The sequence below is a fragment of the Scomber scombrus genome, chromosome 24 (assembly GCF_963691925.1).
Source record: "Scomber scombrus chromosome 24, fScoSco1.1, whole genome shotgun sequence".
In the NCBI taxonomy this organism is placed as follows: domain Eukaryota; kingdom Metazoa; phylum Chordata; class Actinopteri; order Scombriformes; family Scombridae; genus Scomber; species Scomber scombrus.
Window position 1 is genome coordinate 4,300,334 of NC_084993.1, and position 20,599 is coordinate 4,320,932.

The following is a 20,599-nucleotide window of genomic DNA, read 5'->3' on the forward strand; positions in this document are numbered from 1 at the left end:
CTCAGGGTGTCCGCCTCAATCCCAGGATTACCTTGGTGGTAATACAGGACGGAACATTGGTATTGAGACAAAACAAATACTGTATGACCGAAATCTATTTTAATCAACACAACGCATCGACACGTGGGCTCCCCTGGAACAATCCCGATAGGATTTAGACTCATACCGTCCGATGAGATCTGACATGTTAAGATGCGGGGCACATACAGCTGTGAAATCAGATGATGGTGATGAGCAGGGCAACCATGTGCTGAACTATAGTGATATGAGCCGGGGGATTATGGGTACGGTAACTGCAGGGCAGGCGGTGCAAGAATACACATCTGGGATGGAGATGAGTTACAACATATAGAGGATTGATGATTGTTGGATGATGGATGAATCGATGGATAGATGAATGAACCGGTCAGATGCACGAGCTCGTAAATGAACGGGTGACTGGTGCATTGCAGTGGCAGAGCAAACCATTTTCTTAGCCCGTCCAAACAGCGCAGTGATAGAGATTGGACCTGACCATGCCAGAGGCTGGCGATGAGACACACTCCCACACACACACACACACACACACAAGGAGGAACGTCACTGAACCTCAGAAGAACAGTTTTTGACGCTAGCAAAGTTAGAGGGTCCGTAACACACAAACACAAGAGACAACCTCAGGGGCCTCAAGTCGCAGTGGAGTCGACTGGAACAGCCAGAGTGGATTTATGAAACATTCAGAGGCTGCAGATGTACTGTAAAATCATACAGTAGACTTACAATTAATCAGGTGTAGATAAAACATAAAAGTGTATTTTATGTTAGTGACTTGAAATGAATCGATTAGTTAGTTGGGTATAATAGGAATAATGCTTTTATTATGGTTTTAATGGCTGCAGCTAGTTATTCTTATTATTCATTAATCTGCTGATTCTTTTCACCCAATATAGCATCTCCAAACTAAGACAGTTGTCAAAACCTCCAAAAATATTAACTTTATTATAATATAAGATAAGAAAAATGGTTTAAATGATTACTTGGATATCAAAATAGTTGCCAGTTCATTTCCTGCTTGATGGATTGGTTAATTGTTGCAGTTTTATCTTTGGCATCAATCAAGAAATGAAGATTTTGCTGAATAAACTGATAAATATAATCTGTTTTTATGCAGTAGCTTTTTTCAGATTGAGAATATCTCCAATAGTATGTGCATTTACTAACATGGAGGTCAACACCATCAACGATAGGTAATCAACTTAAAGCCATATAGTTATTTCTCCTACCTTAAATCACAGTGAATAAAATAAGACAGATGACCTGTGTAGAGTGATGTCAAAATGAATTGTAATCATTGCAGATATTGACACGCTGAGTTTCTCATGGTCAGCAGCGTTGATTGCATCTGACGTCACGTTTCCTGGGAAGCTTCCAGCTTGGTTTTTGGACATTTTTGACCTCCAACTTGAATAGAACGTACCGATAGAGACGCACGGTATAACTGTTTGTTTGTATCCTCCTCTTCCTCCCCCTCATCCCTGTATCCATGTGTCAAAATATTAGTTATTGCAAAAAAACAAAAGGATGCACAAACCCAAATGTTTTATCTCAGACATGAAAATGACAAAAAAGTATGACTAGAAGCTGAGCTCAGAACATTTCAACACAGCATAAATGGCTTGATTGATGGACCTGGATTGCTCTAAATTATTAACGTTCCAAAAAAAGTGTCTTCTCGTTGGTTTTATAATCGAATGTGGAGGTTTCCAACATAAAGCAATCATTTTTGTTGTCTGCGTTTTGGCTGCATTTCGTTGTTGGAGGATTTAAAAAAACACATTTTCCAAGATGACAGATTAAGTGCTGATACATCTTGTCTCTGTCCTTGTTGCTAAGCAGTCATAGCCATGCTGTTGCTACAGTAGAGATCACCTGTCAATCAAACGATGGGAGTCGGACTCCAACGTTTCTGTAGCCTTTGGATTTTTGTTGTACGTGTTTATAGCATGGCAGCCTACTGTGCTGGATGATTGTTCATATGTACAGTGATTTCTCTTTCTCTCCTCCTCTCTCTCTCTCTCTCTCTCTCTCTCTAACCACCCCCCCCCCCTCTAAACACACACACATTCCTCTGGTTGCCTCCTAGCTGAAGCTGCCAGTGTGGCAGAACCAGTTGCTTTGACAAAGGACACAAGTTCCCCTGGGTGTCAGTGGGACTGAAGCCTTGATGCCCTGAATATGCTGGAAGTGTCACTGTTTGCACATGGCTCTGTGTTTGAGTGTCTGTATACTGTATGCAAGAGCCTGTGTGGTCTTACATTTCTACACTTGTGAGGACTAAATCTGCTCACAGGCATGGAAAGGTGAGAGGAAATCCCCAAACCTTGAGGACAGGTTGTGTAGTAGTGTGTCACATTTACAGATTTTTGATAAAACACAGTAAGAGAAAATCCTGGATCGAGGTATTAAACACAGATATGAACAGATTTATGAATATTGTACCTTTTTATATATTCAGACACCTGGTACACTGCAGTTAAAAGCTGGATAAAATGCCTGAGTCAATTGAGTGGAGTAGTTTAGCTTAATGAAGCTGGAGTTCAGCGGAGCGGTGCTAAAAAGGAAAAGTGACAAGCAGGGCTACAGCCAGGGTTTAATCCCTCCAGAAAAGTTTATCAGACACCAGAAAGTCTACAAAATTGTCAAATTATTGGATTTCATATTTTACTGTCTTTAAATCGCTGTTCAATTCCATTTCGGCTATTTTCCCCCCCGATAAACATGAAAGTCTAAATGTTGTTTGAAAGCCTTTTCTCATCTACTAGGAACAACATTTTGATGGTGAAGCACTGAATCATTTTAATAGTTTTTGGCTCTTTTCCTATCCCTATTTCCCAATTAAACTATAAGTTGTTTGGTCCAGAAAACGTAAAAAATGGTGAAAAATGTTGATCACTGTTTCCCAAACCACAAGGTGATGTCCTCAAATGTCTAGTTTTGGCCCAACTAACCTACTGCTAACACAAATATGTTCAGTTTACTGCCACAGAAGATGAAAGCAACCATAAAATATTCATATTTGAGAAGCTGGAAACAACATATTTAGAAATTGTCTTCCTAAAAATGTTTTTAAAATAACTAAATTTAGATATATGATGTCTTAATCAGCCTGTCATATTTAGGTTTCAGTTTTCCCCAAAAATACAGAGGAGTGTCCTGAATGGTAGCTTTAACCATAATTATTACATCATTTATTAGTCAATCATTAACATCTTTGATTGTTTTGGACTATTTTGTTGCTACAGCAGGGATTGCTCTGGTTTGCATTGATGCATCAAGACGACATGAAAGCAGCCAGGTAGTAGTCGACTGACCCAGACGCTTCTGTGAATCAGGATGATGCTGAGTCATGTAGTGCTCGCGTATGTATGAAATTATTATGAGCTGTCCCATGCATTAATAAAAAGCTGCACATTGAGACAAAAGCCTTAACCGCTGACACACATTTCTGGACAATATCTGACTCTGATTTTGAGTCGTCATCAGCGTCTTCTCCTCCTCTTTATAACCAGCAATCCCTCTGCTCCTTTTACTTTGCATACATTCATCCAGATTATGTTAAAGTGTAGTGTGTGTCCTGCAGGATGGACACGAGCATGCAGAGGGTTGCTGCTTACTAAAACTGACATTCCTCATGGCTGTGGCACACGCCAGCACCATATGTGGAGCTGCTCACTTAGCCTATGCATGGCTGGCTTTCATCATTAGCAAAGAATAAAAAAAACCAAACAAACAAAAAGAAATGTATTGTTCCCTCAAGTAAAAATCCTGTTTTTCCTCATATGTCGGCGTAGTCTGATTTGTGTTGGCTGCATAAATGTGTGAAATATAAGACAAATCTGACCTAATTCAAAGATATATATGAGATTGAATCACATCAAGAAGCCAAAGTCAAGTCAGGAGAGTCTCTAGAGGAAACTAAGCTGTCAAATAACAGCAAGGAACATTTTTTAAAATTTGTAATTCTTGCCTTCATTGTCGCTGTGATTTGTATTCACATCTCTGAGGGACAGCGTTAACCACTCAGCTGTGAAATATGGCAATGAACCCTGCAGCTCGGTGCTTTTAAAAAAGAAATAAGACACACAAAAACACAGGGATAACAAATTTATTATTGCATAAATGTGTTTTATAAAAGGGTTTTTTCAGGGTGGCTCATAAAGTTTGATGCTGTTAATATTTCTGTAACTAAGAATATATACTAAATTGTGCATTTATATTTTTGTAAATGACTCCTTGATGTTAATTTGGTGGTTACAGATTCACCTAAAGAGTCTCATTCATGCAAAATGTTGTGGGCTAAATGTTAACGCTCACTGAATATGATAAATATTTATGGTTTTTGCAGGAACATGTCAAAAGATGAACAATCTAGACTCGGCATTGCCCCTTAAAATCCAATTTCGGTCGATTTTTAGGTCCTGAAAAGATAATAATGATAAACTTTACATCAATATTGTCATGTGAAGAGCAGATTTTGAGGTTAATGAATGAGCACTGTTGTCTTTTTTTGGTTCATCTATTGCATTTCGTGGATCTCACAGTTTTTTTTGTCCCCAGCTAACGCTCCTATTCCCTGCAGGCTTCATTAGTTTAGTCTTATTGACTCATTGTATGACTCTCTACGTCCTCTCAAGGCAGACAAATGCACTAACAAATCACACTATATATCTAAAAGGTGCAGTATGGCCGTTATAAACCAGCCTAATTTTATTGGGCCTGCACTGGACATGTGTGTGGAGGAGGACATGTTCTGAAGTTGGTTGACTCATAATCTTAGCATCACCAAAGGACAAATGATCTACTGCAGGCGGCTAGCTCCCCTTGGTGGAGAGAGTCGGTACACAGAAATCTAACTGAACTGAATAGGCATTAAAAAGCTTATAAACTCCTGCAGATGTTGTGTTTAATGATTGCCAAAACTGATAATCAGTCAGTTACAGCCTTAAATAAATAGTGAAAGACTTTATTTATTGGATCACAGTTAATAAAATATGCAAACATGATCAAATCTTTCATTATAAATGTTGTGATAATCAACTTTTCGCAATATTCAAGTCAACAAAAATGATGATGAAGTTCTCGTTGACATTTGGAGCTTCTCCTTTTGAGTCTGACCCATGCAACTGAGTTCAAACTCAAATAAAACCCAAAATGTAATCCTGAAATAAGTCTGAGGCGTTCTGCATTGTGTGTGTTGCTCAAAGCAGAGGCGCCCTTAATCCTTTCACTCTATACATCCTGACTTAAGGGCTTTTTCTTTCTTTTTTCCCCCCTTTTGAGCATTAAACACAAGACACACATTAGCATACTGAAGCAAACAAGGGAGTAAAACTTGATTTTTGCCAATAAGTCCTCTTGAGAGTGGAGAGAAAGCACAGCTCATCAAGTGTGCAGTAAAGTGGAGCTTTAACAACAAAGGCGGCTGTAATAAACTGATGTCTGATTGCTGACTTTCAACAGAGCTTCCTCGGTAGGGGTGAGAGAAATCCTTCTACCTACTCGCTATTCAGTAAACACTAAAGCTCTTTTTTATTGTCCATCTTTCTATAGCTATATCAATTTTTCCTTCCACTGATTTATTAAGGTTGGTGGCAGCAAAGAAGCTCAAAGGATGATTCAACTTTTTTTCGGGGGGGATCCTTAGGTGTTCACACACCAGATGGGATATGTAAACCCTCCAGCATGTTCTTGATCTTTCCCTCCTGTCATCTCCCAGTTGCTGAAAATAACTGGCACGGGGAGGCATCCTGGAGGCTTCCTCAGCAGATGTCTGAATCACCTGAACTTACAGGCAATGCTGGTTTAAGCCTATGTTGAGAGATTTTTCCATATTGACTAATTTGTGTGTCAAAAAAGCAGATGAAGTTAACTTTGATTTGAAACATGGAGAAATAAAAACTTCCAAGAGAGGAGAATACATTTAATGAAGGTTGTATATATGTCCTTTACTTTTCTTCATAGAGGCAGCACACACTGTATACTAAATATCAGCAGGATTTGAGTATGTACTGTGTTCAAAACATGCTGGAGAAGTGACACAATTAAGCACATACTCAAAAAAAAAGTTAGCACATGTACTAACAGCTGCTGTCACACTGTGCAGGAGGAGCTGCTCACAGCTGCAAACAATTCAAATTGCAGCTGGTGTTGAGACAGCTCGACTAACATCTTAGAAAACGGAATTTAATATGATAAACTTTGTTTTTGTGAAGTTAAATTGGCAGAAACATTTCAGTTTTGCATTTTAGAAGTCTATTAGTTCACATATGGTGTTGCATCATTTCCTGGATGTAGAAAACAGTAACACATGTAAGTTGATTGCTTGTATATTACCTAAAGAAAGGGCATAGTATCACCATTAATATAGAGCACGTACTGTATATCATTATAGAGTTGGAGCACAGCAATAAACCTTTTTGCAGCAAATGCACAGTTGCAATATGCATGATTGTTCTCCACTAAGTCTGTCTAAGACACTTGAATGGAGCTAAGTCATCCTCATTGTTTTTTTTTAACTCCACTTGTGCTTTTTCCTGCTATGACAAGTCCAAATGTATGTTGTTGCACTTGGAAACTTTTTGAGTTTTTAGTGTCCCCAAGTGGCAGCAGGAGGCAAAATCAACTGCATTATTTTTTGAAGTTTGAAGGAGTTCAAACTTGCATATAAAGTAGTTTCCAGACTGATGGTTGAGACTCCAGAAGGAGCCACAGAATAAATTCAGTACAGCAACAAGAAAAGAAAAAAAAAACATTTCTGCCACACAAACGTATCTTTTCAGACTTTCCTCGAAATGTTCCTATAATACATATTTCTACTGAATAATTGAACAATGTGCCTGGTAGTCCTCTGAATAAGACAAATGTGCTTCAGGCAAATGTCTTGCTTTCTTTTTCACTCTTCTGAAGGTTGTCAAGACATTTTTAGTCCTGTTTGATCCCAGAAAAATCAATACAAAAAACCGCTGTATCTTTATTCTCTCATCAATCTGTAATGTCACAGGCGTCGAACTGTTTGACTTTGCAGTGAAACAACTGGTGTCGCTGAAACTGGGTGAAATAAATCAAGAGGCTGAAACGAAGAGCATCAACGCACAAAGATTAATGACGTGTGAAAACTGTCAAGGTTTCACACGCGGACTTTATTAAACAGCTGTTACGTTTGGACAACACATATGGGACAAAAGGCCGTTTACGCTACAGGAAAGGCTTTGCAGAAGGTTGCAGATTGTGTCCTTCGTTTGCAGCGTTGATTTTAACAAGCGAGGTCAATAACATCCATCCACATTCTGTGTAATGTTATCCAGACATTTCTATCTGTCCCTGTAGTGCAACAACACTGAAGTGATTTACAAATTGAGAGTTTTTAATATCCTTCTTGTGCTTTTAATTGTGGTTTTCTATGTCTCCTATGTGCCAGCTTGAGGGTTGAAACCCCTTCAAGGGAGTCACAAAGTAAATTTACAAGGATTCAGTGTAAATAAGAGGCTAAGAAAGAGGAGAAATACAAGCCTGCAACATGAAATTATATTATTTTAACTGACTTTTGGGGTTCTTTTTCAATTTTTCTGATTGTTTTATCTCTTTCAGGTTTCTAAAAGTTATTTAAATGAGGCAGTTTGGGAGCTGCTGACATCTCATTAGCTTATATGATATGTCACACGGGGCTCCGAGAAGGCATTGTGTCATTTGAAGGGTTCAAGCAGTGCAAGAAGTAATTAGATCCTTCACTTTCATGAGATTATTTATGAGGAATGTGAAAGTGTTTTAAAGAGTTAAGCTCTCTCCTTCTATTCCTCTCATGTCCTGTTTGATTGTAGTTGAAACATGTTGTAAATCAGGTCTTTTATGTGAAGTCTGTGTTAACTACTCTGCGCTGCCCCTTTTTATCAGGTCTCTCATAAAAAAAAGATGATGTATCTCAAGAGACTTGCTGGTTAAATGAAGATATTAAAAAGATTATCTTGGTCATGGTGGATCCAAAAGTGTTGAGTCAATGCTTTCTTTGATATTTAAGTATGAGTACCTGTTAACAAGAAGAATCATGTTAAAAGTCCTGCATTTGCAATTTAGAAGTAGATTTTCTCGTAATCAACCATCAAAAGGCAAAGTGGGGCTCCCAATATGTAGAATGGCCCTTTGTCAGTGTGTTAGATTATTATATAAATCATATTGTTGGATTATTATTATGATTACTGATTCATACGAAGAATTTTAACATATGAAGTGGAGCTAAAATTACTAGTTATATGCTTTGAATAGTTGAGTATATTGTGTTGTATGGTGTAAGATAATCATGTTTTGAATGAGAATATTGATCAATATAGTCAATATAGCTGTTTAGTACACACCAAAATGGTTCTGGAGTAAAAAAAGGGCAATATTCCCCTCTTAAATGTGGCATTTTATAAGGAGATAGACACAAATAGGTACAGTAAAGTGCAGCTACCTCAAAATTGTGCAGTTTTTGAGTAAATTATGCTTATTATACTTATAAGGTTTGAATTTATAGTATATTTGTAATATTCATATACTTAATACACCAGGCAGGCTACATCTTTAAAAATATTTTCATTTATTTGAGAACGCAGACTCACCACAAGGTCTAATTATGCCATTATTTTGTACCTTTGATCCAGAATTTAATGACAACATTGGGCAAACTCCACCTGCTAATAAAAGCTCAGAGCAGCTGCTAAATGGACCTTGTGTTTATGTTGTTTTCTCAACTGTTTCTAAGGCCAAAAAATGGATTTAAAACATCAATGTATTGATTTGATTGACTGATATTTGTGTAGTTTGACTTTATGATTCATTTAAATCAGGAGTCTTTTGTGATCTGCTCACATGATCCAAAGTTGGCTTTTAAAGAGTGAAGGAATGCGCCCTCCTCCTCTCTCTCCATCCTCTTCCTCCTCTTCCTCCTCCTCCTCTGTGTAGTGACAGGATTTGTAACGTCATTCTGTAAGAAGCACCGTGCAGGCCTGCTGTGCATGTGTAGGTGTGTGTGAGTGTGTATGTGTGTGGTTGTGCTGGAGGAGTTACCATCGCAGCTCCTTTGCAGACACAGACATTTTCTCAGCCCTCCGGATTCCCCATAATCTGTCAGATTAAACCAGCGCGCCGCCTTCTAGAGGAGGCGGGCCACCTTTTTGCGCTCCAGTCTCTCCTGTGTCATCCTTCCTTTTCTAGAGAGTGCTTAAACATCAACCCCTATTGTCCTCCTTCTTTCTCTTTTGATTGATTTGAATCACCAAGAAACGCCGATTTGTCCTCTGTCCTCTGCGCTGAGATGACAGCCGACCTGCCTGAGCGCTGTCCGTGGTGCTGAAACTCCAGCGACCTTCCACCTGCCCGCGGAGAAAGGCGAATTTGCTGTCCGTGGTGCTGAAACTCCGGCGACCTTCCACCTGCCCGCGGAGAAAGGCGAATTTATCCGACATTTGCCGCAAAATTGAGCCCGCTAGACACCAGTGGAGCCGAGGACAAGTGGTGGGGAGCAGGGTCGAACTACCTGTTAGCTTCTCCGTGCTGATTATGCAGCCTCCTCTGCGCTTCTGATCCACATGAGAAGAAGGGGGTAAAAAAACGAGCAAGATATACATTCAGCATATTTGAATTTGCAGCTGCTGACTTAGTTTGTGCAAGTTGGGAATTAAACCGACCCAAGATTTCTTTTGGAGAAGGAGCCTCATCTTTTTAAACAGTGTGCCTTTCTGTATAGAGAAGAAGGGGAAGAGGAGGATGAAGCTGAAGCTGAAGGGTGGTGTGGAAACAGTGGTGACCCTGTGGGGGAACTTGCAGTAAAAACGCAAGGGAGTGAACAAGAGGGGGGAAAGAAGGAAGAGGAGGAGGAGGAACAGCTGCTGAAGATCCAGAGGTGTCTGTCAGTGTGTGTGCGCAGAGACAGAGAAGGTTATGACCGCCTCTCCTCACCTGGACCTCGGGCTGCTGCTGCTGCTGCTGGCCTGCTGGCAAACTCCGGCGATGGTTGGAGGAAGTGAGTGTGTCTCTCCGTTTACCGTCCTTTACTGTCTCTCAATTTCATGCATGAAAAGTCAAGTTCAGAAACATAGAGTGGTATAGACGGGAGCAGCTTGCATAATTCAGAGAATGATGAGACCCGGTGTGTGTGTGTGTATGCATGACAGTTGAAAATCATTCAAATTGTGCTTTATTGTCACCAAATGCAAAAATACAACATGCAAATATAAGCAAATATGCAGAAATACATTACAAACATACACTTTATGTCATTAAAATAGTGAATTAGGCAATAATTTACCACCATATTGATGCTAAATTCATAAATATCATCTTGTGTCTGTTAAAATCTCCTTTCATTTTGTGTTTGTGCTGCACATGTCTAAAAAATGTAAATGTAATCAAAAACAGACGATAATTCTATTATAATGTGCTTCTTTTTTAATTTTTTTTACTGCTTGCTCCATTTCTTCTAGTATTGGATGAATCTTTGTCCTTGGTTTATTGTTAACAATCCAGGATGTGGTGTAAATCAGGTGTCAACATGAAGCATAAATGTGAAGTGATCACATTTAGGACAAAAAAAGGAGGAAATTATAATTGGTTAACATGTTTTTTTTAGCTCAGACATCATTCGGTCTCTGCATTGATACAGTTAACCCGTTAACCCTCTCGTGGTCCAGCTGCTACAAAGTCATGCAGTGCAGCAAACCATTGTTTTAGTATTTTAATTTCTACTACAAGTCCCAAGATTGTATAGATACTAGAAAAGTGAGACTGAATATTGAGATGTGTGAAATTATGCACAAGACATATTGAATACTGCAATGAGGAGCTGAGATAAGCTGATATAGAATAGAAGATATATGTGATGCAGTCAGACAGTGTAGAATAAGATGATTTTGGACCTTAAAGCTACTTAAGGGGAATTAAAAGCTTAAAAAGTGTCAAAATATTCATATTGTATTGAAATAAGAAGCAAGCTGCTTTGCAAACTTGAGGTTTTAAGGTGTGATTGATTATCAGCGTCTATAACACAGGCCAGATCTCTAAAGTGGAGCCTGTTTTGTCATCATCCACAGCTTTAAGTACATGACAGCAGCACAGCTTTACATTAACTTATTGCTTCGTCGGTTTGACTCGGGGTGAGAGGGTGTTTGCTGACCACAGTTTGCGCCATATATTTCAACGAGACAAACAGCTGTTGTAAAACTGTCAAAACCTTAATTGAATGTCTATCAGGGGAATGGAATTTCAAAGCAATATCTCCCTCGCACTCCGGCCTGTTTAATTAGTATCGGGAATCCACTAGCACTTAAATCATCCAAACTTCTGGTCAGATTCCTGCTCCTCGTACCTTAACGTAGACTGTTTATGCAAAGCATCCTTTCCAAAATGAAACCACATCAACATGCTTTTGCCTTGGCTGGATACCAAGAGGTGGCTAATCTACGTTAAGAGGCTCTGTATTGATTCAGCCAATGAAGTGTGGTTTTATATTTCCCCACATGGCCTTCACCTCCTATGCTCATGACATCTTTAGAGGAGCTCACCTACCTTGCTGTGTTGAGCTTCTTCCTGCCACTGCCAGATTTAAATGAGGATTTACATCCGTGTAAAGCCACTTCTTACAGATAAATGTCCGTATAATGTTGCCAATGTGACTCTGCAAGGAGCAGATTTATGCACATAAAACTCCACACATATCCGGATGTATATGACTGAGTGACAAATTTGCAACAGTGGAACGGCTGCACCCAGCTGACTGTAGCTCTGATTTGTCCTCGTGAAAAGCTCCACTTGTTAGCGATTTCTTTTGAAACGTGTTTTTCCAACAAGAGCTCAGGGTTGTGTTGGGCTTGACCAAGCATAAAAATCTCTCCGCCTGGCATTGACATCCCTGCAGGAAATAAATAAATGAATAAAATAAAACCTTTCCAAATTCTTAATCACTAAAGAGCACCTGGGGAGCTATAAAAATGTGTAACATCATCATCAATGTAATGATGTTTGTTGTGCTGGCATTGGAAACTAAAAGTCACTGCTGGCAGCATTTTGCACTTAAATACACCATTATGTGCCGCAAGGACTATGTCTCTTAAGAAGTCATACATCTAAAAGCATGTTTTATTTTTGTAAGATCAGTCAGTGAGGTTATATTATATTTAGTGTGTTTTCTCATAGTCAGTATCTATCAGGGTTGTGGGAACAGTAACAGCAAGGACAGGAAGACAGGATTAAAAGATTGAAGCAAAAACAGGTTTGGCAACAGAAAAATAGTCAGCAGGATTAAACAAGAGCGAGCAGATATGAACAGAGCAGGTAGGGGTCATAACGATTAAAAGAAAATATATATAGCAAGAGTACAAGATATTCCAGCAAAGGCAGTAAAGTAATGGAGCGGTGTATCTATACCAAGGGACCGATTGAGTAACGAGCGGCAGGTGTGAAGGCAGGTGAAGGTCAGGGGAATGGCGGAGGAACACTGCTGACCACACAGGTGAGCAAAGCATAAAATAGAACAAGAAAGACCAAAAAGTTGAGGTTGAAATGGAGAAGTAAGCACAAGCCTTAGTGTTGTTTCTTTTTTTGAACATATCAAATGATTGGAATAGAGAAGATTAGGTATTTGTGTGGAGAAAAGGAAATTGAATTGACTGGCATTTAAAAAAAAACTCATCCTACTTGCAGGTGTTTCCCCTTTTATAGGAGTATTAGTTGGTTTAAAGGCTCAGTACTATTAGATGCATGAGTTATTAGAACATCTGTGCCTTTCACACTAAAGCTATGATTCACATTATAACAAGTGAGCCTGTTAACAAGCATGGATTCAAACATTTCAGATGCAACAGGTTGTAATTCAGTGTGAATGGAGAAAGCAACAAAGCTTCATTTGTCTTCTGATTCATTTGGGAAACAGAAGCACAGCTGATTTCTACTCAGACTCATCATAAAGTCTCAGTCTCAGTCTCCTCTTCAGTATGATAGTGGATGGTAGTATAATCAGACAGTAAGTAACATGCTAAACATGCCTGCAAGCTTCAGGCTAGTGTGAGCAAGGTGTATTAATAATAAACATTGTCCTATTTCCCAGATTAATAAGCAGCAACCCTTCAGAAAAGCAACTATTTAATCATATTTGTTCCCCAGCATCGCTACTTTCCAGCTACTCATGACTCCTTCTACTTAAAGTGCAACCATTCACTTTCTCGCCTTTGCTGTTATACACCACAATTGACAAAACAGAACAACCTCCCTTGAGACACAAACCATAAATACAATGAATAAAAATGAAATGCTGTGTAGATGAAGTGCAGAGAGTTATGTCACTGTTCACCTGGTGGACTGTTACAGAGCTCAGGAGGTCTGGCCTATACTACAAGTCCTTTGACTGGTTTGTAATTTGAACTATAAAACTATTCACTGCATAAAACTATACAACCAAGAGCTGAAACACTAACAAAATGCCTGTAGCTCACTAAAAACATGAGCACCATCATGCCCGGCCTGTTACTTTCCTCTGGCACCACTTTTTTACCCACTTTAGTCTTTTTAAAAGCTCAGTTTCTCAGTTTGGAGGTTATAAAAACTCAGTTCGTGGTTATTCACCCTGTTGGTTGTGCATCCCACCACACAGCTGCTCTTAGACATGTTTCTGTTGTTTGCTAGCAGACAGAAGTAACAAGGAAGCAGCTTAACTCAATATGAAGTCAATGTAGAGCAACGGTCATCGAAAGAGACTTTGATTGACACCGACATAGCCATTAAACACATGCTTTCAGACTTGGTACGTTCTGTATCTTTGACTCGAGGGACCTACATGCACTCAAAAAGGCTCCTCTAGACTGACCTGAATAGCCATTGAAGACTCGCTCCATGTGGATGAAAAGCAAAAGCTGAGCCAGACATGATCCTAACTAGAAACTGATATATATGGAGGTGTTGCTGTGTTTCATCTTCATTACAATAAATCATCATTGTTACATAACAGCTCTGACAGGAAGACTGTCAACAGAAACAAGCCACTTATCTCCTCTGTGCTTGTTATCAGTTAAGTGTTTATTATCTATATTAACTAGTCCAGTCTACCTATACATGTTGGCTTATATTAGTTTGTACTCAGGACTGTTTCTGGCTCTCGCTCCCTTCATTTCTCCACATGGAGCGATCTCCAACCCCGAGAGGAAGAAGGATGTTAGCCAGAAAAGAGGAGCTTGGACAGGATGGAGATTTTAATGATATTCTTAATAATCTATAATCAGTATTTTTGTCTTCTCACATTTCTGCACTTCATCTTTAATACCACACACATTTTCACCCAGTTTCTTTCACCATAGTTTAAATCCAGATGCTTGTTCATATAAGTGACTGGTTAAGACCTCCATCTCAGTGGTGTAAGCGAATAGCTGCAACCTTGTATGTAAACCCTACATGTGCCACTAATCCAGCTGTCAAAATTGATTCTTTTGATTAATTTCCCTGTTAAATCCTCATTTACATTTACACATACATACATACAGACATCTGATCATGTGTATAAAACCATCTGGAAAGCCATATGCTTCCATTAACAACCAGAAATTAACTCTGGAAATACAATCAAAAGACTACTAACATCTGTGAGTCATGTTTGGTGTGTGTTACTGGCAACAGCTGACGTGCGGAAGGCAAAAGTTGCTCCAGGCAGGTGATAAGATCTAGTCGGACTCCAGTTGTGTTCTTTGTTGCACCTCGCCGCTCCCTGGTGAAAAACTTGGAAATTAAATGAGAAAAGCTGTTTATATTCAGCTTTAAAAAATAAAAAAAAAATTGAATTTTTTGGAAAGCAGTTCAAAGACTGGAGAAGAACATTTGCAGCACATCGGGGATCACACAAATGCACCAACTGTGGCTACGGGAGGTCTTTTATTGAAAAGAAGCAGGGCAAAGTGCTTCCTTATTCATGCAGAGAAAGATCTCTCTCTCTCTCTCTCTCTCTCTCTCTCTCTCTCTCTCTCTCTCTCTCTCTCTCTCTCTCTCTCTCTCTCTTTGCTTCACATCACTGCTCCTCTCATTGTGGATGGATGTTGTTTATTCTCTTCGCTCCCTGACGATTCAATCCCTTTGTTTCTCTGTATTGTTTGTCTTCTACAACCTGAGGTGTTTTCGCAGCATCACTGCTGCGGTGCTGCTCAGAAATTCACTCTGATGCTCTGATGAGCTCTTGCGGGACGTGACTCCACCTGACCGTCCGAGGGCAAATTAAAAATTCTCGGCTAATTGCTGACATTTGGGTCCAGTTTGGAAATGTTGTTGCATAAGGTGATTTATTAATTAGGAGATGATTAGAAACTCACTGAAAGTTGCACCAACATGAAGAATCTTATCTCTCATAGCACGTCTTACCTTTATGTAATCCTACTGTATCTTAATCAGCATGCACAGGTTGTTACTGTCTCTACGGCAACCCGAGCAAGAGGAAACACATTCACACACACATAAATGCACAGACATTCATCCCTTATAGAAAGTGGTAGAGAGCCATTAGCCAGATTAAGCTGTCTGAGTCTATCAGCAAACTGTTACTTCCCTGTGAGTTACTGGCGGCTGTCGGGACTCGAGCCATACGTCACTATCTACTCCACTCCGATGTAAACAACAGCTGTCACAAGGATTGTTTTTGTTTTCATCGCCATTGGAGACGCAGTCATTGTAGTGTTGATAGGGGGGGGGGGCTGCAGAGGAAAACTGACTGCGTTTTTTTTCTGTGGATGCTTTTTGTCCAGAATGTCTCATAGGACAGCGTTTGTGAAAACCCAAATTCCTCAAAAGTTAAACACAAACTGGCTGCTCTCCACAGATTCTAATGTTTGAATGTGAATCTTGAAGAATTTGGGTTTTTATGCTATAAACCAGGGTATGATTAGTGCCTCCGGTGCAAGATTTAGTGCACCTGTTCCCCCCGCAGGCTCTTTTGTTTGAAGGGGTTTGAAATGAAACAGGACTTGAGGGCTTTTAACTAAATGAATATTACACTAGATGTGACAGAATACAGTAGAAATACTTCAGATACTCTCACCACTCTTGCAGATCCTCTTGTAAAGAAAATTGTGACTCTCAGTCTTTGGAAGGTCTTCAATTTAGTTTCAGCTATAATAAAAATGACCTGCAGAACTTTCTAGCCTAAAAAGCTTCACATATGCACACATCTATAGATGCATTTGACAGTTTTGGATTTGCTGCATCAAGTTAAGCTAATTTCCGCCAATTTTAACCAATTACAAAAAGCTCTGTGTGAAGGGTGTAAAAGGATAATAAACAGTAGTTCTTTCTGATAGACTTTCACACACAGAGGATTTGTAAATCCTGCTCTTCGTTCATAATATGTTATTTATTAGTTGCTTTAAGATTTCAGACTTGGTTGAGTGTGTTTAATGGTTTAACACCACAGGCTGCACAAGTCTGAGGGCAGAAAACAATTTTAATGAAGAAGTCCGTCAGTTATCTTCCATTTTTCCATCTTGTATTGAACAGCTGCAGTCTGATTTCATGCTGTGTGCTGCATGAGTTAGTTTCTCACACACCAGCAGGACACAGTTACATTTGCGGCCTCGCTGAAGAGTCGGAGGTGTGCATCAACAGCTCACTGTGTCTCCTTGCAAGGATAAAAAGTGACCCAGTTAAAAGATGTCTCAAAATGATTGTTGTCTTTTTTTGTCGATACAGCTTTTGTCAATACTGGTGACAAATATATGAGATTTTATTTGATTGCTTCACAACAAAAAACACCCGGTGTTTTGCCGGTTGGTGTTTTTAATGTGAAACAGCAGCAGTGAAATGTTTTGGTTTGCAGCAGCGGTAACTTAATACAGCTTTCAGAGTTTTAACAGTTAACACAGAGGCTGATATTAATGAGAAATTAAAGAAGTGTAACGCTGAATTACATGCTGCACCTTGTGAATCATTCATGTGGAGGTCAGCAGTCTGAACAGGAACAGCTACTAATAAAATCTACATTATTATTACAGCTGATAAATACATTAAGTCACAATTGCAGTAGTAGACTATAAATAGTTTAAAAAGCTATTTGATTTGGTATATATTATAAATTTAATGGAGTTCTATTAGGAATGAGGATGAATGTGTAAATGACCACCTGAAACGTGAAGGGCAAACAAGGACGTGTGTGTATGTGTGTGTGTGTGTGTGTGTGTGTGTGTGTGTGTGTGTGTGTGTGTGTGTGTGTGTGTGTGTGTGCGCTCGCTCTAACATCCACCTGAACTGCTATATTTCATCATTTAATCAATATCCCACATTCTACTTCTCCTCCTACTCGCTGTTTTCCCTCCACCCTCGCTCCTTAACCACTCCATCCATCATTGATCATCTTTTCCTCCTTCCCTCTCCCTCTCCCCCCTCCACCCATCCATACATGTATCCATGTATCCATCCATGCCACTTTGCCCTTCATTCTCCTTTTCTCTCCAAATCAAAATATTGAGAATTCACTCGCCCTCGCTTGATATCTACCCGAGATAATTGCTCCCTTTTCTCGTCGTTCTCATCATCTTTTTTTTTCACCCCTTCTGACTCATTCATCTCTCACTCTGCCATATTCCTGTCGTCTTTCATCCTCCTCTATCCCTGCCCTTATCTATGTTGTCCTCCCTCTCTCTCTCTCTCATCCTCTCATCTCCACCTCTTTTCCTCTGTCTTCTTGACTCTTTCTAAGCCTCTCCTCTCATCTCCTCTGCTGGTGTGTATAATGTAATTGCAAAAGTATATTCGCTCCATCGCTACCCTGGCAGATGAAAGCAGTTGGGATTTGGCTGCGGTAACATGATGGGAGTTGGGTGTGTGTGTGTGTGTGTGTGTGTGTGTGTGTGTGTGTGTGTGTGTGTGTGTTATCATTGGCACAGACAAGGGAACATGGTTTTGATTGTGTACTCTGTGATGTGTGTGTGTGTGCTGAGGTGGAGGCGGTGTGTTTTTATTATATGTACACCTTTTTGTTCTTTGAATGTGCGACTCCTTAAAGTACTTAACGCGTACATATCTGCATTCATTTCACTTATTCTTCTATGTAGGTGGCTTAACAACAATGTCAAGTATGTGGACTTATATATATATATATATATATATATACATATATATATGTGTGTGGATGGTTTCATTATGTCATGCTCTTGTGCACACACAGCAATCCAGAGAGAAATCTGGACTGGCCTGCAGTGCCCTGACTAACTGGGATGAACTAGAACATCGAGCCTAATTGCCAAACTCACTAAAAGTGTGTTTTGACAGAATGTAAAGTAAAGTTCTGCTTCTCAACTCTGGAAACCCCTTGTGTTTAAAAAAAAAAGCAACAGGCTGTGAAATGGAAACCTTGTCAAGGCGTTGTTTAGATGATGAAATATGATCCAGAAAGTTAGTTTCAGTGACAGATTCAAGTGTTTTGAAGTCTAATCAGACATCAAAACAACACACAGTGGTTTATAATAACCTACGATGATGATGATGCAGGATTTTACATCTCTGGAAAGTTATCATGCTATCAATAATTTTATCTTTCACCTCCATCCGCCTCTTGAACTCCTACACTGTGTCCAGCTGGGTAACCAGACCGTCTATAGCACTATATATAAGAACGAGATTTTAACATGTCTTTTAATTATGTGAGCTATTTCATTACTGTCCATAAATCACACTTATTTATGCTGCATTTATCTGTTTTTTGACTGTTTTCATTCTCTTCACAAAATAAGTTTTTATTAAGAAAATATGGTAATTCCAATAAATTTGAATAAACAATAGAGTTCATGTTACAAGTTCACCATCTGGTCACTGCAGCGCCTTGCTGGATTGTAATTAAACTTGAGTTAAAGTTGTTCTGAATGCTGCCTTGTTTACATGAATTCAGACTCTTTTAGTTGTGTTTATTTGCCCCAAACAACCAGATATACAGACTGTAAATGTTAATGGTAGCTTGTTAGCAACCCATACGTCTGTCTGTGTGATCTGACTGATGCCAGAACTCATCCAACAGTCTGTAGAAGCCGATTCAGAAAGGATAAGCACCTTTTCAACTGGCATGCTTGCATGTTTACCCCAGTTTGCACCACCTAAAGCCAGTTTTGCATCAGTCTCAGTCCACTTGCATCTTTTCCAAGTTCGCATAATCTTGCAGGAAGTCTTTGCATAAGAGAAAGCTGTCATAGTAGCATTTGAATGGGCATGTAGTGCTGTGATTAATCGCTGGATTGGCTTCAGATATGGAAAACATCATCCATCAATATCAGGTTATGTTAAATATGTTTCTCATAATCAAAGAGCAAGAGCTTCTTTCTACATCCACCATTTAACACGGGCAGTCAGTGATTTTAAATGGATGAATTTATCCGAGAAATAGACCAGAAAGCTTTCCAGTCACAGGACAAGCTTTGCTAGACACAAATGTTGTATTTTCTTATTTTCTCAACTGGAAAGAAAGAAAAAAAAAACCTCCCACTTTCTTGCCCCTGCTATGCTTTAATTCACTCCTCCTACACATGCTGGATGCAACAGGTTTATAATCCTCCCCTGTGGGCTGTCAAATGGCTTTCTGGGAAATGTAGTGAAATCACTAACTGGAGCAGACAAGCCAGATTGAGGCAAGTTGATGCACTCACTCCCTTAGATTGATAATCCTTTTGTATTTGTTCCTTTAATGATTCTGAGGCAGCTTTTTGGCAGGCTGGCCAGTGTGTGCTGCAGGGAGCAGAGGGAGGCTGGCTTGCATAATGAGTTGTGGTGAGCTTGTTAGCCTGAGATAGTGCTTGACATTCACGGTCATACTCCACGGAGCCTGACTGGAAGCTTTTGGTTGTTTTTTTATGTAGTCTTCCAGAAAATATATGGAGGGGTTGATGTCAGTGTTGCTGCCTCCAGTAGCTCGGAAATGAGCTGCTGCGTTCTTTGTTTTTACAGAAAAAGCGAAGGTGATGCTGCTGTCATTTTTCTTCTTCTTTTTTTTGTTTGTTCTGGTTGTCATCGCTCCAACACGGAGGTATTAGATTCACATGCACTTCACAAACCATCAGTAGAGCATCAGAGCAAAAAAAAACAACATTAAAAAACGGTGGCAGCTGAAGTTATTTAAATAAAATGAAAAACAGAATCTAGTCAAAGTTTTAATTATCATAGAGAAGCAAGCTCGGCTAACTACAGCGTCAGTTTTTCCAAGTGGAATATAAATAAACAATAATGACAATTAGCTGAATTTCCAATTCAGGGGTATTTACACTTCAGGATTGAAAAATATCCACAAATTAAATCAGCTGGAACTTGCAGCAGCTTGTTGCACCAGCTGTGTGTAGATTAAAACTTAATGTAATTATATAAATTGTGATTCACGCATCACTTAAATAACAGTTGCACCATGGAGATAAGTTACAACATAACCCTGAGTAACAACTATATAGTTATGCAAGCTCCGAGGGGTCGGGGTAATTCATAAAAAGTCACAGAATGATACTCAGTGATGGAAAAACAGCTGTTTCTTTATTAATTGAATGCCAGTTTGCAACACAGGAATTCATTAAAGACCCAATTTATTGATATG

General features: G+C 39.4%; 1 protein-coding gene across 1 annotated transcript in view; it reads left to right on the top strand.

The window, feature by feature from the left end:
• Nucleotides 1-1,200: 1,200 nt before the first annotated feature.
• LOC133976665 (fibronectin type III domain-containing protein 5-like) overlaps nt 1,201-20,599 on the top strand; it is a 37,215-nt gene continuing 17,816 nt past the window's right edge. Inside the window, exons 1-2 of the mRNA XM_062414923.1 lie at nt 1,201-1,226; nt 9,761-10,026. Coding sequence (XP_062270907.1) covers nt 1,201-1,226; nt 9,761-10,026 — 292 coding nt within the window. The remainder of the gene's footprint in view (nt 1,227-9,760; nt 10,027-20,599) is intronic.